Here is an 18294-nt window from a genome sequence, read left to right on the forward strand (position 1 = left end):
TTTGGAAAGTTCTAATTAAAAAAAATATTCCGCCAGCTCTGCTGTAACAGCAATAACTTCTGCTTATGCTTTATTTTCCTTTCCTCCAGAAGGCACCTTGCAAATATGTTTGCATGGGACTTTTGTTCCCAGTAACTCTCTAGGTAGCATATCCAAAAGCTCCTAAATGCCTAGGAAAAGGAATTTACTACTGTCTCAGAATAACTCAAGCGTCTGAAGAGCCAAAGGGGGACACAGCACTAAAAGGTTTTCTGGGGATAAGGACCGGCAGCAGCCTGCTGGCGCAGAGCAGCCTGTGCTGGTGCTCGTGCAGCATTACTAAAGAGGTCCCTAAATACCGTAGCCCTTAAAAGTGCCTTTTAAGGTGTTTCTGATGGGTTTCAAATGCTCATTTGTCCATAGTACGCTTTCTGTTCAAAGGCTAAGAGTCACATTTGAGACAGAAGGCTGTGCTGGAAAACCCCCGTCTGAGCTGAAAGCCACCGGCTCCGGCAGCGTCCCAGGAAGGCAGCAGGGATCCCGTTGGAGGAGCGGCTCGGGATGGGACAGTCCCAAACACAAGCAACTAGTGCTGACAGATGAAATATTAAGACTTTTTTTTCCTTTTTTTTTTCCTTCTCCTTTCCATTTAGTCCTTCCTCTCCCTCTCCTACACCCCTGGAAGGGGGTTTCTGTACTGCCTGCCCCGAGCAGTGCCGGTGCCAGAGCCAGCTCTGAGCAGCCCCCCCAGGTCCCAGCACCGGCCGGCAGCACCGCAGCGACTGCTGGGGCTGGATAAAGCCCAGCCCGGTCCTCCACTTCAGGAAAATCAATAAATGGTACAAATGTTCACTATTAAATCCAAGGATAAAGGTGAACCACCAACTTGCCAGTAAAACACTGGCTTTTATCCCTACAAACCTCTCGGTCCTCTTCATCCAACACCTTAAAGCAGAAAACATGGGACAGTCTGGAGGCTTCACCCCTGCCCAAACAGCACCAGCCAGGTGATGTGCCCACGGCATCCCCAGAGGGGTCCGTGTGTCGCTTATGGAGAGGTTATAATGCCGAGGAGATGAGCTGTACCACACCCGCCCTAGAAATCAGGAAAAAAAAGATCTTTTTCTTCTTTTTTTTTTTTCCCCAAGACAAAAGTCCAGGAAGTTTAATTACTGTGAAAGAAATGTAAAGAGGTCTGAAATTTCAGTTGTTTCCCTCATTTCTAAGTGACACCACGAAGCGAATGAAAAGGCAGCCCAAGGCCCGGAGGGTGGTTGTGGATGCGAGTGTGTTTGCAAGCGCTTTTCTGTAACCGGTTTCAAATGTCCTTCGCTTCTCTCGTTACAGGTGTTCTAAAAATATCAAATATAGATCTTTCCCTCATAATATTTTAAGATACTCTATTTATACATTAATTCTTTCAAAAATAAAAAGTGACACATACAGCAATTCAGTCACTCGGAGTCTTTAAAATTATTACAAAAAGACACGACATCCATCCCCCAGCAGCGTGCGACTGTCGCTTCTGCACAACAGAGTCTCTCTGCCAACAGGCTGGGGTTTCTTTCACGATTTTCTATGACAAAATATAATCATTCCAGTTCTTGACATGCCACCCGGCCAGCCCAGCTCTGCAGTCACGCAGGGCTTCTTCTCCCACCCTCCCCCTTAAAAACAAACCGAAATGGCGAGGGATTTGCAAACTCGCTCTGCTGACCACTCGCCACATGTCCACGGAGGCACGAGCATCCTCTCCAGGGCAGGAACAGAGGGGTGCTGGAGCCGAGGGGCTCGTCCTTTGTTTTCTGTAGACCGTAGGTTGGCCACACCAACAACAAATGTCCTGTGAGTATGGAAATAATTTACCTTGCACAACCAGTACTGCACAGACTTGGCACGGACAGACTACACGCCAGGCTGCAAGCAAGGAGACCACCGAAAAAGCAACGGTGGAGAGTGGCAAACGCAGCTCCAAAATGGCACATCAGCGGCCTGGGCGTTCGCGAAAGCATGGATGTCTCTGTGCAATGTGCATTGGAAAGAGGAGATAGATACAAAACAGCCAGTCAAACAAAAGGAGTGGTATTTATCTGGAGCTGCATCTTGCCCTCCAGGAAGGAAACGCAGACTGCAGATATCACAGATGTTTACCTCGCAAAAACCTTAATCTTTAAAAAAAAAAAAAAAAAAAGTTTGAGAGATTTGGTCCAAAATATTCTCCCCTCCACTGTGCTGACGCCTGCCGAGTCCTGACAGCTCCCGGCGGGTACCGTGCCCACCCTGCAGAGCCCACTGAGCTTCACGCTCTCGCCCGCAAGAGCAGAGCTCTGCCGTGGCACGGCAGGACGGCTGCCGCCTCGCCAGGGCTGCCCCCGACCTGCCGTGGGAAGCTCAGCCTCACGCAGACCGCTGCTGCAGAACAGCCTGTGGTTTGGCATCAGCCGAAAGCACCTCACCCCTTCCCCTGCCGCAGCGGCGCGGGAAAGGGCTGGGTTCGCTCCCCGGCTGCACGGGAGAGCTTCGCTCGGGCTGGTCGGAAAGCGGAGAAGGGCCTGGGAGGACAGGACTCCTCGCTGCTGACCTCTCTTCCTCCGGCGGGGAGGCTGATGGGTTGGGGTCCCTCAGCTCCCACTAACGCTCTTCGCAGCTGGTGAACTGTCTCACCGCAGGGGACACCAGGCTCGGTGGCTCTCTCGTGCCGGTTCACAGTTTGCAGGCTCGTCCCCTACGAAGCACTCGGGCTGCGGCGTGGAGCTGCCGCGTTGCTGGGTTTTTTTGATTGCTGCGAGGGCTCCCAGCTGGGATGTGGGCTTTGGGCATCGCCGGCCTCCGCTCGGGGCTGGAGGAGTCGAGACATCTCGCCTGGACCGTTCCCCCCGCAGCCCCGGCACGCACGGCAGGAGACACGAACGTTATTATCCGCGCAAACATTCATCTCAGTGGGTACGGGCAAGTCCTCACCCTGCGTCGCACAGTGGCAAAGAGCAAAATGGTCTGCAGGACTCCTGCCAGCGGCTGCCATGGATACCATGTAAAGCTCAGCAGTGGCACTTCTTACGGCCAAAGTTATAGGAACTCGACGTAGTTCTCGGGGATTAATCCTGTCTTCCCGTTGAGGGTCCCTTCCAGCCAGCCGGGCTCCTGGGATGGATGAACTTGAGGAGAGAAAGAAAAGGCAGGTTACTACAGGAGGGGGATTACAGTATAGGGGCTGTTGCTCTTTGTGTGCTGACAATGTCAAAGTTGCTGTTGGGAGAGAGCAAGACGTTTAATTCCTGTTTATTTTAAAGTAAGGCAACTAATATGCTAAGGAGCTCAGAAAGCTGAAGTGCTCTCTCCTGCTCACTCATAGGACTCCTCTGCGTTCCCTTTATCCAAGTGTCAGAGATCACACAGCGAAACCAAAGAAGGACCACGTGAGCTGCGCGCTCAGCTAGGGACTGCGTTTCCAAATACTAGCTGGTGCTGCAGGACTGGTGTAAGTAAGTGAAGCATTTGGGATAAAAACAGGGGCTCAAAACTTCCTCCAGATTTGGGCTAAAATCTCTTTGAAGTTTGAGAGAACGTGGTTAACTCCATCGCCTCGTAACCCTGCACGTCCCAGCTTGGCCTCGCACCAGGCTGAGAGAGAAAATGCATTAGCAAATGCTGCCGGCAAGAAAGCAAACACTGCAATCTTATTTCTGTCAAACAAGAAACCTGATCAGTCCTCAAAAGACTTCTTTATTCAATCAACTACTGAAAATTTGCTGATTTTACAGGAACCAGGGTTATGCCAACGCAGGCAGGAGAATATTCCCCACACCTCCCACAAGAAATGGTGGCAAGTCAGTATTTCAGAGCCACCCAAGCTTCCCGTGACTCTCTGCAGGTCTGCTCACTTACACGTTGTCTGGCATCAACTGCAAAAGCGAAGCGAGTCCCCCCTGCCCCAACCCCACCATACCCCCTGCCCGCTCCCCTGCCCTGCCAGCACGGTGCCTGCCCTCCCCACTGCTCCCCGGCTCTCCATCCAGGCACCCTCCAGCCCACCCTCGCTCAGCTGAGGGGGTGAAACGTGTTGAAAATTCACATTTCAGTACAAATGCAACCGTGTTTCTTGAGCGCACCCCAGAAACGGCACCGACCGCTGCGCGGGGTCTACATCCCCCCCAAAGCAGAGCTGCGGGGACGGGCTCCGCGCATGCAGCCAGCCCCCAGCCAGCAGGTACAGGCCACACCAAGGCTCCGGCAGAGTCAGAGCAGAAACAAATGTTTAAAAACGGAGTCTTTTTCACCCAATGGCAAACACAGGTGTGCTGCTCATCAAACCAGCAGAGCAACAGAGCACAGCAGAGCAGGGCTTCAGGTTCCTCTGCGCACCTATTCTCCTCTGACAGCCCCATCTATTGCAGGATGACCATTTTCTCTGCAAAAGTCACCACTGACATTGACCGGTGAGAAAGAGTCAGAAAGACAGAAGTGTTTTAAGCCCAAATATCTCCACGCTTTGGGAGACACCAGTCCTCACCAGTGTGGCAAAGTCCATCACTACTGGCTATGCCTGCAGAGCAGTATTGCACGTAGTAATGTAGTAAGGAAAAAAGCATCCAAACCACAGAAAACTAGTTTTAAGAGCCACAGTGTTCTGGCTCCTAGAATAAAGTGTTTACCATCTTCGGGTTTCACTTGTGCCAACTTCTTTTTCCATGTGTACACCCTCTCACACCCAAGTCTTGGGACTTTTCTATTACCAAAGGCTAAGGCAGTCTGCACAGAGGAAAAATGCCACCTCCAGCCTGCAATGAAAGCCCCCAGGGCAAAACTGCATTAAAAGCTATTGCGTTACCTCCCTTTGGGTAGGACTAAAGGCTTCACAGTGCCCCACCAGTGGACGATGGCCATCAAGAGAAAAGAAATTGTAAGTGGTATGTGTGTGTGTGTCTGTGTCTTCAGCCCTCTGGTCTCAGCAAATGGGCTGGGAAAATGCTTTAACCAAAAGTCACGTGAGTTCCAGCTACTGCTTTTCCCTTCAAAAATCACTTATGTCCCAAAGACAGCCATTTATTTCTGTGTAGGTACTGTCAGATAGACCAGGGCACATGAGCAGATAGGGAGGAGAATCTCATCCTCTCTCACAGAATTAGAGCACAAATGCAACACAACTTTCCTAATATAGCATAAAACTTCAGTATCTAGCAGCAGCAGCTCAGGTTGGGGGTTTACTGCTTCAGAATATGGCGTTTTCCATTTCAGGGGCAATTGCTAGTTAAAAACACACGTGAGCATCCCTTTCCTGACCCGTGACTCTCACCTTCCCCGATTTCAGGCCTCCACAGACCCAGGACATCCCTCCCATTCAGCACCACAGCAAGGGCATGCAACTATCAAGTGCACAAGATCTGCTGGAAAATCCAGGTTTCATGTGACTAAAAGGAACAATGCTCCGGAGTTTAAATGTGCTTCTCAAAACATGGTGTTATTTACTATGTGGGTGCCGCTTCGTGTGGGTAGTAGCACCTCAATTTCCCAGTCAGACCGAAATGCTGCTCTGCCATGTGCAACCTCAGAGAACCTTAAAGTTGGACAAGAACCTGTCTCTAAGTATTTCCAAGATCCATTTGCTTTTGCTGGGTTTTGTAAAACCCCTTCATCATAACATTTCTACCAAGCGCTGCTGTTTCTAACTCACTTCCCCCAGCTAACGTGAGCCTCGGCTATGCTGCTAAGTGATTAGAACATGCTGTATATTTTTTCCCTTGAATAATCCATTGATTTTTATCTAGCAAACACAATGTATTTAATTCAAACTTGTTCCCCTCCTAGCTGCTCTAATTCCCACGGGCTCTCAAAGGGGAGACCATGTTTATTTATAAGATATCTATGGAGCTGCTTAGGAAAAGTATTTTCTTTAATTCACATGTATTCATTCTCTTCCCCTTTCTGCTATATTCTCATATATATCCCAGGGCAAAACCAGTGCACGTGGTAGCAGTTTCCCAAATGACAATGCTTAACATATAAAAGCCAAGAACTACTTGGAAAGTAGTAAAAAGTCTTTTCTTTACATTGGGATTATATCTAAAACAGAGCAGCTTAATTCCATGGGGCACAGTCTCTTTCCCCTGATGCAGGAAACAGAAAATCGATGTTCATTAACATCATCTCCAAAAATCTAACCAGAGCCCACCTATTCCAGCTCTCAGTATCCAGAGGCAAAAAGCACACATGCTGCTTTTCCATCTCCTGCATGAAACATTATGGCAACTGCATAGAGTATTTCTGGTGCCGATACTTGGAAACTAATCTCTCCTACCCAGAAAACCATTGAGGAATGGCTCTGTATATGGTAAACGCTGGTGTCAGTGAACCGCTCACCAGTTTCTCCCTTACGTTTAGATTAAGGGTCCGTGCCCACAGGAGGGGGGCCGGCGCAGTTGCGCAGCCCGGCGCAGCGCACAGCACAGGCACACCGGGCTCTGCGCCGTCCCACCGGCGCGGCGCGAGTACCTCGCTCCGCCGGCAGCGCTGCCTGCTGCGGCACGGACGGCGTGCCGCGTACCGCTGCGGTAAAGAGCCGGGGTCTGTGTGCTGCAAGGTCTCGAATAACTTCAGCGACCCGCTGGAGCGTCGGGCAGCCGCCAGGAAGGCAAACGGCGCAGAACCTGGGGTGGGCACTGGGCACCGGTCCGTGCTCCACGACCCGCCGTTGACGTAGCATGGCACAGAGATGACACCGTGCCTTGCCAAACTTCTTCCTTTCATTTTCTTCTTTGGATCAGAGCCTGCACTTTGTACGCCCACGCGTAGCCTGGAGAACCTCTGCACACCCTCCACGCAAGGCTGCGCCTTCCCCTACCGACCCGCCAAAACACAGCTCTGACCTAGACACACACAGTCACCCACGCACGCCCTCGCCTCGTGCCCTGTGGATGCGCGGCCACTTCCACTGCTGGGGCCAAAATACCCGTCACCCCCGGCTGGCGGCTCGGACACTGCGGGCACGGGCAGGGCGATGAGTGGGACGTGGAGCGGGACCCGCTGACCCAGGCTGGAGGTGGCAAAGGGGACATCTCTGCCGGAGTGGCCTCCCGTGCTCTCCTCTGGGGGAGAGGAGGGGTATCGCCCCTATTCATCCCTCCTATTTTACACGTCTCCCTTAGGATGAAATAAATCAGGATCTCAAAAAGGCAGTTTTCACACTGATCCTAAAAGGGGGCTGGATGATAAGCTGCTTTCAGCATGGATACGAAAAGTAAGGCAAGATTCACCTCGGATTGAATGGCTCTGTGTTTCAAATATTTCTGCTTTCTTCTTTCATGGGATTTCTAGTGGTGGAAATGGGATAGTCCTTAAACAGAGGACTAGAAAGCAAGCTGTGAATTGAGAGTCAAATCATTCCCTGGGTCACAGGAAGAAAACCAGTAATTTGCAAAACTCAGTGCTAAAAACAGTAATAGCCAAGTGTCCTTCCCTGTAGCTTTATCCGTATTGCTGTTAATACTGGCTCTGTAGCATCTCACGCGTACGTTACATGAAATGAGAAATGCTGTTACAAAAGAAGAGTGTCCACTCTGAAGTGAAGGGGAAGTCTCCTGCCTATCTACCACCCAGGCTAAGAGCCGCACTCTTGGCTTCCCACAGCGCTTCCCTGGCAGGCGAGGTGGGTGGCTGCCAGTGTCAGGCAATGCCACGGTCGTTAGAAGGAAGCTAATTTGATGGTGTGTTACAAACACCCTCGGTACGTCCCCCACTCTCCCACCGTGCTCTGCCCTTGCTCTGCAGCAAACCCTGCTCCAGGTTTGCTCCGTGGAAGCCCAGCACCAGGCACGGAGCAAGCGCGGCTCCTACAGCACTGGGTGCAGCTCTCCCGATCCAGCTTTCCCAGGACACCGGGAACCACAGCCCGAACACTGCGCTGGAAAATGAGCCCATCTCCTCCCGCTCCCACGAGGTGCCTGGCACTGCCCCGTGCCCTCCCTCCAGGTCGAGGACTCACCATTATCAAACACGGTGCCCGCCGTGAAGGAGAGTTCCGAGTCGTGTTCTGCTTTACAGGCGTACAAAGCTCGGGCTTTCCGCAGCGGTGAGCTGCAAAAAGAAAGCATTTATTGGCATAAAAAGTACTCTACTCGTACACAGCAGCACTCCCCTCCCCACTGTGTCGAAGAGGGGTCCACACAAGTGGTGCACATTGAAGAGGGGTCCAAGGACCTCTACTCTGCAAGGGTCCAAGGTTACACTGCTCAGGGGAAGGGTGAGGAAGATGCCAGAGGAGGCTGAAGGCTCTCGGGAATGAGCCTCCAGCGCCGCATTTCACCACGCTGCAAATCCCAGTCCGAGCCCAGCTGGCACTGCCAGGACCAGAGCCGGTGCCCGGTGCCCACAGGGGTTCCCGGCAGAGCTCCGGGCGCTAGACAGGAGCAGTACGTCAGGGAGCTGGAAATGTTTTGTGAGGCTTTGATGGGCCATAACTGGCTGGAGGGCCGGCGCGGAGCAAAGGTGGGCAGCAGGTGCTGGCAGCGACCCGCTGCCCACTGGCCCCGCTCGCTGCCAAACCCAGTGCTCTCCGAGTGCAGCTGCAACCACACGCAGAGTTTCATGAGGAAGAATTAGCACTTGGAGAAGGGTGTTTCAAAACAGAAAAACAAGTAGGTCCATGAAGAATTTGCTGCACTTCTTTAGAGACTATACCTGAGGATAAAAGATTTAACAACCATTAGATTTTACTGGGGAAGTGTCAGCGTGCCCACACTGCGGGGGAGTGAATTAGAGCAGAGAGATCCAGAAATGGAGCAAATCACCGGCAGACACGGGGAGAAAATGAAGGACCTCAGGACCCCACCAGCAAAGCACAGGCACACAGAGCTGTCCTCTGTGCCCAGAGCCTCCTACCCATCCTTCCCGGGTTTGGGCTCGAGCAAGGCTGGTGGAAAGCTGGGACACTGCCAGGCCACGGTGACGGTGACAGTGCAAACCTGCCCAGGCACCGGGCCGTCGGGCCGTCCGGCCGTCCGGCCGCATCCAGCGCTGCAGCAGACTACTTGGCTACGGTACGGCCAAGCAAAGTGATGGAAGCACCCCCAAGAGCTGCTGGGGTAATGAACAAGGCATCGCCGTTTCTGAGTTCAGCGGTTTCACCAACTTTTATCTTTCCAAGGACTTGAACTTATTCTGAATTCTCTCCGAGTGAGCCCAGGGAAGCGGCACGCTTTCACCTCGTGGTGAAAGCGGTTCACCTTCACACACAAACCACAAACCAGGGAAGCTGTGAATGGTTTTGGTTTTGCTATGAAGACAGCCCCAAAGCAGAGGCCTCTCCTCTCTGAATTCCAGCTGCCTGACACAAGCAGCTGCCAAACACTTAAAAATCAGGATGGGCAAACACTCCTCCCGCTCCAGAGAGGGTCCTTCGCTGCTGGGGAGGCACTGCTCACGCAGAGTGCTTGAGGAGACTGTCAGATGAAAAATAAAAGGTATTTTCAGGCTTACTACTTTGAATTATTCAAGTTGTTGTTTTTCTCCCTAAAACGACCTCTGCAGCCCTGTGTCCCCGTGGCCCCAGCCTGCCCCTTTGCCTGCCGGCTGCTCTCCGGACTGCGACTGCACCCGTCAGAGCTCCATGGGGCTTTCAGGGACAGAAACACTGGACCCCAGCAATCGCTCATGTTAGGTTTCTGCCTCCAAGCACGACACAAGGCCAGAAAAGCACTCAGGAGCTTCACCCATCTTCCCTTGTGTAGTTTCGGGGATATAAGCCCCTCTCCCCCAGAAGAGGAAGGCAGCTTGGATGGTTATTACGCCATTGTCAGCCTTTGCAGATGCGTAGCAAAACAAATAAATAACCCTGCCAAACAGGCAGCCGTCGTACAGGCAGCATTTGTACGGCTGTAGGTGCAGGGGAAGAGCTCGGTCCGTGCCTGTAATGAACAAACAGGTTTGACACATCTCTCTAAGAGGAGGGATTGGTGCCCCGGCCCCACGCTTGCACCCGCCAAGGGGCTGGGAGCTGCGCTCTGCCAGCAACGACAACGGCGTCTTGCTCCACTGCGCCAGCCATGGGCTCAGAGGAGAGAAATCCCACCCAAGGGCACCCTGCGCACAGACCAGAGGCGATGCTGCCCTGGCTTCCCCCGCGTGAGCATCCCCCCATGCTGCGCTCAAAAGCCACGGGACCCCCAGGCAGCGCCTGCTCCCGCTGTGCCGCAGCCAGCGGCGTCTCGCACCCCAGGGCGAAGGGGGGGTCGTCCACCCTCCTGCCCCGCAGGGCTGGCGTGCAGCACAGCCTGACCTGCTGCTCCGGGGTTCCACTGGAAATCTTCCGTTAGTCTGTCTGTAACTTTCAGGACCGATTTACTCCAGCGATGCCCAACCACCTGAGACACGGGCACCCAGCAGGCAAATGTCTGTGCTGGCCCATGTTCTTTACCTTCCTTAGATTCCAGATAAGAAAAGGAAGTGGCCAGAAAATGAGGTATCACAGCATTTTACAAAGGCTTGTTATTCCTCGCAGCACCCGGGAAGGCAGTACACATCTTACCTGTTGCAGAGCGGAGTAAAGCAAACCGCAAGAGCTGAAACGGCTGGGCAAAACCACAGAAACCACCAGCAACACCGAGCACTGTGAGTGTGTGACCTGCGAGCGCTGGCTCCCGCTCACCTGACCACAGGGGCCAGCGGGCACCCGCCGGGGGGGTCAAAGGGAGGATTCAAAGGGTCTCCCCTGGGGCAGAAGGCGTTTGAAAGCTCCTCTCTTGCTGAATGCAGATAGCTGCATTGGGGGAGTTTGAGCAGGATGCAAAGAGAAAAGGAAAGTGAAGCGGGGGGAAACCGAGTAAATTAAACAGAAAATAGCAAAAGCAACAAAAAGCAAAGCAAATTCTGCAACAGACCTGATGGGGGATGAGTCGCTGGACGTAGAGGAGGTGGGCATAGGACTTGATGGCGCGGAGAACATGGGCCAGGACGGTGAGAGGGGTGACGTTGGGCTTGGATTCTGAGGGCTGCAAGACATAACCAGATACCTTATCAACGTGCAACCACAGAAACAAACAGCAACCGAGAGACAGTCAGACGACATTCGATGATAGCGAGTGCCTTGGGGAATATTCAGAGCATGAGACACAGCTACGAAATGAAGTGCCAAGACCTTGGGAAATGTTTCAAGGCCAGATCTGCATTTCTCTGGACAACAAGAGCTGGATCTTCCAATTAAACCCTGCTCCATCATCCCGTCCAGTGAGCCCGATACCCTGTGTGCAAGAGCTGTCTTGCTGCTTGCTGCTGGCAGCCCAGCCACTTACCTGCCTTATTTTATTTCCCCCACTGCTGCCAGGAATAGCTGATGGTATTTCTGGATGTTAACGATGCTTGTGAGCAGCCTCCATCCCCCTTTTGCATGTCAGTTGTTGTGGCATCAGAGTCCGGGCCGTGATCCACAGTGCCCAGCCACAACCGCCTGTTTACATTTCTAACCAAACGGGTCTCAGAGGCTGGGAGCCCAGAGGAGTTCATTATCTACAGGATGGAGCCAGCCAGGGCTGGCGTTTGCATGCTATCATCCATCTGAAGACAACTAGTAGGAGAAAATCTCCAGCCCACACCACCCCGCAAGGGTCAGCAGCATCAGAGGGCTGTGAGCCGGCCGCCTTACAGGTCATGCAAACGGCTCGCATCGAGGTAACCAATGCTCCAGGGCTCCTGCCGTGCTTACGCATTCGGTACTATAAAAACTTAATTGATCTGTTTTCCACATTTTACACTGAAGAACTTTTTTCTCCCCTCATGCAAAATGCTCTTGATTCCTCACTTTTAAGCTACGGCTGTCAACAGAAGTTGAATCAAGTTACTGCACTAGTAAATGCATGCAGAAGTCAAGCGAGAAGTGTTTGGTTCCTTCAAAACTGTTCAATTTAGGTCATTCTCAGGTTCACCAGAAAGCAATTATTGTACTAAAATACCAATTTGAGTCTGATTCATCTTCTACTGTTTCCATGCTTAGCAACTCATCTGTATTCTCTAATTCAGATTGTAAACTCCATCCCTGATAAAACACCAGAAGAACCTCTCCACACTGAAAGCGCCTCTGTAAAAACAAGAAGTTTTGCAAAAGCATCGTGATTTATGTTTTTTTGTTGAGAGAGGGATGGTACCTCTGATCACACGGGGCTGTGACGAGGTGGGGATAGGGTGCGACCCCACAGGCAATCCCTGGGCTGTCCTCGTCCCCATCCTTATCCCCATCCCTATCCCCGAGCTGGGGGGTCCTGAGAGAGAGGGGAGGGATACGGGGAGGAGAGGGCTCCAGAGCACGCGGGAAAACCTCAGCCTTGCAGTAACAGAGGTTTACGGGTCCCACCAGACCAAATGGATGTTGGAGGGAGGGAAAGGGCCGCACCAGGACTAACAGCATGTCAGAGGCCATCGCTTCGTCTCTCCTCCCTCATCTCGGGGAACTGGCACTTCTCTGAGGGGAACGGGATGAAGCTGCTGAGCTGCTTTCTGACAGCACCGGGGTGAGTCCCAAGGTAGAGGGAAAGGTGATCCACACATGGAAAGGGGCAAAGCCCTCCCTCTCAGCTCCAGGCTGTAAATATAATTTGTTCCAAATACCTGCCTGGGATTATAAAAACACCTTCTAGATATGTTTTAACTCAGATTTCCCCTTGTCAGGGTGCGGTGTGCAGCGATGTGCCTCCTTCATGCCTGAGGAGAAGCCTCCCGAGGAGCATGGCTTGGACCAGTAGCCAACTTGGAAAAAAACCCCAACGTCCAGAAAGGATGAAAGCAACCCCCTCCTCTCCAAAATGAACAAAACGGGCAGCACCAGCGCAGGCACAGTGGGACCAAGTGTGGGCAGGCTCATGCGTGGGCAGCAGCCAGGGGAGCCTACGCTGCCTCTTAAACCTTTAACAAAAAGATAAAGTCTCTGTAAAAAGGGTAATGGGTTAATCCATGATCATTCAATACCTGTTAGATCACAACAGCAGAAGTTCATTGTTTCAGCCCCTGGCTTCTGCTCTTTAAGTCCAGAATGAAACGTTCCATATATTAACAAAGAAGAGAATATAATAAACATTTTTCTTCCATTTCAAGCTGAATGTAAAATGTCAACCTCTGTTATCTAAAAGAATCAACCTCCCCCAACATCTGAGAGGGTTTCCAGGAAACATTTATGATTAATCTTGAATTTTGTGTTTTCTTGTAATTTTCTTCCCTTCGGTTTAGTTAGGATTTTGCACCTTAAAACTAAAATGTCACTCTTGGCACACCAGCTTCCCTCCAGTTCATGCATCTGCACGACCAACACCCTGAAGCCTTCCTCGCCTGCACCAGGCTCATCTCTGGGTATCTGGGTCTTCCACCGGTGACTCTCGCCGGCGGTTCCCGCGTGCCCTTCCACATGCCCGCGAGTGAAACTGGCAGCCGGCACTCCCTGGCATGCTCTGATGGTGACAACTCAAAATTGAAAGGATAAGGCTGTGGATTTAGTCCAATTTCTAGGGGGAAAGCGTCCATGTCATAAATACCACCACTGCAATGGCACCTAGAGGACACTAAAGAAGGTTAAATTGTTGGCCTGAACTACTCTGAGGTCTGTATCTGCTTAAGGCCAAACTCTTGGCTTCTTTACTCTTCGCAGAAGCTGTGTCACTGGATTCAACAGAAACTAATGCTTACCCTTTGTAATTATGGGCAATACCTTTATTACATCAGAGGATTACATGCATACAGAAATGAGATAGAGCAGTGCATCACAACTTTCACAGGAAGGCTGTAAAACAGGGGATGTTCACAGGCAGACTGTTACAGAAATCCTCAAAATGTTCTCCTAATAATTGTCCCTATTTAAAAACAATCTTTTTGTATTTTTCTATCACCAAAATTGTCCATCTTTTGAAAAATAAGTAATTACCTGTATTACTTAGTCTTTAACAAATCTGCTAGATATTGGTACTTACCACATACCAAATCTATTTCCAGCTTTAAACAGAAGGAGGTGCTACAAAGACCACCAAGTTAGCCCAAATCACAGAAATTAACCCTTGAAGCACCAGTTCTTGCTGCTGCTTTTTCTTTCTAGCAGGTGTAGTTGTCTGGCCATTCGTGATGATGCCCTACCTTCCCGTAATGCAACACGCTATATGGCACGTAGGGCAGGTAATTTTGTTTTATTTTATCCGTGCATAAGCATGCTTCTGCCCTCTAATGGAGAGAGCATGTTAGATGCATTTGAAGACATGGAGAGTGCTCTCCTCTGGGCAGCAGGAACTAGAACATCTCCTTCACTGTTAGTACTGCAAGAAGAACCAGTATATCGGAAGCCGGAGCCTGTCGGCTGTAATACCTGTACGCAATGTTCTCTGGCTCTATACAGCTAAGCTACTATAGCAAGCCTCCAAGATGGTACATGTCTGCATGGTAAATGGAATATGAATGTATGAGTTTATCGCCTGGAAGGCAGAGGACCTGCTAGGTGTGCCTTTCGTCTTACCATGGCCTCTCACTGTTCACGTAGACTCCTCCATCCTGGTGATCTCAAAAAGCTCTTCATCAAGATGCACGCTACCTGCTCCATGCACGGATTTTCTGTAGGCAAGGAGCGTTACCTTGGGAAGCAAACCTCCCAGCCTCCAGCCCCCGGCTCCAGTGAGGTTCCTTTCCACTGAACCATCTGCAGGGCAGGATGAGTCCTAAGACAGCTTAAACACCTCCAGCCATCAGCCCATCTTCTCACTGGTTAGACATCCAGCAGGCAGCAGTATCTAACGGACCGCAAAGGCCTCACACTGGGGTAGGAGAGAGCAAACGCAAATGCCCTTCTCAAAGAGGAGCTTGGCCCACGGTCAAGGTGGGCCTTGGAGGGGACGATGAGCTGGTGACTGAAACGTGGCTGGGCTTGTCCCCCCGAGAGCAGCCACCAGCCCTCCTGCCGTAGCTCCCACCACCACCGCGGCCAGCGGGCTCCGGCTGCAAGGAGACATCTCGCCGGGTGTGCCGGCGACGCTGCGCCAGCAGCGCGGGACGGCCAGCCCCGCCGCTACCGACCCCGGTCCTCCCCACTGCACGACGGAAGGAATATCCGACCGCGCAGGGGTCTGGGACTAGAAATTCCCAATGCGCTTTTTGAGATGAAATCACGTTAAAAGAATGCAGCTCTCGCTACTCATAAAGTCGGCTCTGTCATCGCTCCACCAACTGCGCAGCCTGCTACGCTAATTACAGTGCGTAATGCAATCAATACGATTCTCAGAGAAGAGAGTTATTTCTGTGATGTTGCGGTAAAAAAGCCTTACAGCAAGAACCGGCTCTCGGGCCGGCCTCTGTCTAAGAAGCTATCACTAATTTGGAGCGGGATTTTGGTGTCTTTGGATCCCTGGTGGCAAGGAAAACACTCTCCATCCCCACCAAAGCAACTGAGGGAACTATTAACTAATGACAGCATGTGGATTTTTAAGTATGAAGACCATCCTGTTTCAATCAGGTTCCTCACAGAAGAGATGAACGTGGTCCTATGATGACCGAGCTACCCCTGCATAGCCTCACGGTCCTGCTCTGCGAGTCTTTCCAGCACATCTCCTCAAGAAGAACAAAAGGACGTTTCAGGACCCCGCCTGAGCTGGCCCTCCCAGCACCTACAGACCCCGGGGCTACGATGCGCACGAAGGGTTCATCTCCCTTCCATGAAATATAGCTACTTATTTTCAAGATACTGCTTGAATATCACCTTTTTGAGCTTATGTGACTGCAAGACCTGAGTCCTGTCTCGCCGGAGAAGTCAGTTCACGCGAGCGAACAGACTGTTCTGAGGTCTCTGGCATTTTGGAAAACGGTTTTCTTGTAGGATCCAATTTCCTCTCTGTTTCTCATGGAAAGAGCAGAGGTGGTGAGAGGCTTTGGGGAAATGTTGGCTGCTGCCTGCTTTCAGTTCTGCCTGCAGAAAGCAAATGTCATCTGGACCTTTTTTTTTTCCTTCTTCTTACTGTGGAGGACTTTGCGAGAGGCTCTTCCTGTTGGGTGCATAGTGGGAAACAAAACAGAGAAAAAAATGCTAAGAACCAAAAATACCAGAAGCAGCAAACAAAGAAGTGGCTAAAATTAGTGTCTTCCGAGGCAGGTATGGACTTTTCCCCAACAGAAGCAGCAGAGGGAACTCCACAAGTCCGTAGCCCAACACGTCCCGAGACTTTCACCTTTCCTGTCCGTCCGCCTGTGCCCCTCGAAAGCAGCGGCCTTGACCTGCAACCCAGCGAGGAGGTCAAACCAACCGCCCTGGAAAGGGCAGGCTGCGGGAGGACGTCGTGTCGCAGCGGTCAGCGCACCGGCGCCCCTTTGGCAATCCCACTAGTCCAGCAAACAAGTGTACTTAGAAACGTATTTAGAAGCGAAATCCTCCTCCCTGCTTCCCATGCCTGCTGTACACACTGCCTTTCCCATTCTGATGTTTAGTTTGCTGCCTGAACATGCAAAAAAAGCAGCAATTCTCGTTTCCAGACTCCAGTCTCCTTTCCAGTCGCTGCAGCTAAAAAATCTCTTTTCTAATCCCTTCTCATAACCTGCCTCTTTTCAATTCCTCTGCCTACCCAGACTGCCTCTGGCACTTTCTTTGTACAGCTCAAGTCCTCAAGGCATTTACAGGTCTGAAGAGTTATTCTCAGCAGGGTTTCCAGACAACTTCTGCTGCTTTGTTCTTCTGGCTGAGAGGACATCAGTTCCACTTCAAAAATGTTTACAACTTGTTCTTTATTTTTGTGGAACTCAGGGCTATTTCTGACACAGAACATCTAACAACTATGAATGGGCATAGTCTGCTGATGAATTAAAGCCCTTTCACGAACTCACTTCAAGAATAAATAACAATATTCCCATTCTGACATTATCAATACCTGACTGCATTAAAATACATCAAGAACCACCCAGTCCTTTACCTCCTGATCCATTCCTGTAAAACAAAGCTGCAGAACATAAGGCTTTTCTCAAAGCTAACCAGAAAGAAGTATTATAGCATCATTTAATGCCAGGGCACTTAAACTCTTCTAATGCAAGGCCAAGATTGCAGCTCACCAGCGGACATGGCTCTGTTGCCTAAATGAAATGGGAGGCAGCCTTGGGTTGAGAAGCTCATGAAGTTCATGCAATGCTGCACATCCCAGCAAAGCTCAGAGCGCAGATGGATGGGCTCTAGCAAGCAATTCCCCAAGTTCTGGCTGCACTGCAGGTTAGTGATGGCACCACACATGACCCCACACATGACCATTAGCTCACAGGGCTTCAGATTGGCAGGATTCTTCCTCTGGTACTTTAAATGCAAGAAAAATTATGTTAAACTCTCTCCAGTGTTATTCTCTCAGGAGTTATCTTGCTGCATAATGATTCAGGTGGAAAATGATGACACACTTAGAGAAATAAGCAGTCAAAATGCATCGTGGTCAACATCACTTGACCAAACAGGTCCAAAAAAGTTCAACTTCTTCAGCATGGACTTTCCCCACATCTCCATTTACTAGTTCCTCTGCCTCCATAAGCACAGATTACAGAATCTTCTTTTCAATAATATGGACGTGTCTCTCTTTGCAATCTTGAAGATACCCAGCACATTGGTTTCCCTTGTCACTTTGCTGCTTGGCTTATTTCCCATAGGTAGAAATATTTCCCTGCTTTAGTAATTTCATAAACCATCTAAAAGCTTTTCTGCTTGAATAAAAGAGAGAATGGGAAGAGTTCTCACTTTGGGAAGGAGAGCTAGAGTTTTTGTTGTCCTGCTTAATAGACATTTCCATTTCCAGATACAGACAGATGATGCTTGATGTTTCAAAGGGATGCAATGACATTGCTGGTTTGGTGTAGCCTTCTGGCATGAAGCTTAGAGACTGATGTTAATGCTGGAGAAAGGCTGAGTGAATAAGCAAAGGATCAGAAATGGATGCATTTTCAGCATGTGGAAGCATTGGAGGCTCTGCAGAAAGGAAGCTCTCTGGACTGGTGCATAGGTGTCTTCCCCAGCGGGTGGGATCCAGGCGATGGGAGCATCGTGCCGTCTTAATATGAAACAGCATTTCATTAACAGTTGTACAACTCATTTGTAACAGAGAATTTGCAGTATCACGAGCAAGTTACCAACCCACCAGTCACTGCTCTTACAGAAATGTCATACCAGCACTGGAAGGGGGTCAGGTGGGAAGAAATGGGGCAGGGCAGTGGAACAGAGGCAACCACAGGTCCACGCTAACGTGTCTCTGGGTCCTTCACGGCACCTGCCCTGGACACGACATGTTCTGCCTCGCTCCACCATTTGCTCAGCAGCTCTATTTTCTGCACCCCCTCCCTGCTTCCTTT

At 50.8% G+C, this 18294-nt stretch overlaps 1 protein-coding gene across 4 annotated transcripts in view; it reads right to left on the reverse strand.

Annotated features, from left to right (window-relative positions):
• Positions 1-1362: 1362 nt before the first annotated feature.
• ARHGAP26 (Rho GTPase activating protein 26) overlaps positions 1363-18294 on the reverse strand; it is a 155300-nt gene continuing 138368 nt past the window's right edge. For 2 of the 4 annotated variants that reach the window (XM_052816224.1, XM_052816227.1), the window contains exons 21-23: positions 10851-10961; positions 7958-8049; positions 1363-3134 (exon numbers count right to left, since the gene is read on the reverse strand). In XM_052816224.1, coding sequence (XP_052672184.1) covers positions 3046-3134; positions 7958-8049; positions 10851-10961 — 292 coding nt within the window. In that variant the 3' untranslated portion in view covers positions 1363-3045. Of the gene's footprint in view, positions 3135-7957; positions 8050-10850; positions 10962-14897; positions 15969-18294 lie in introns of those variants that run through there. The other 2 variants (XM_052816225.1, XM_052816226.1) reach the window with 2 other exon arrangements.

The sequence above is a fragment of the Harpia harpyja genome, chromosome 20, assembly GCF_026419915.1.
Source record: "Harpia harpyja isolate bHarHar1 chromosome 20, bHarHar1 primary haplotype, whole genome shotgun sequence".
NCBI classification, from domain to species: Eukaryota; Metazoa; Chordata; class Aves; order Accipitriformes; family Accipitridae; genus Harpia; species Harpia harpyja.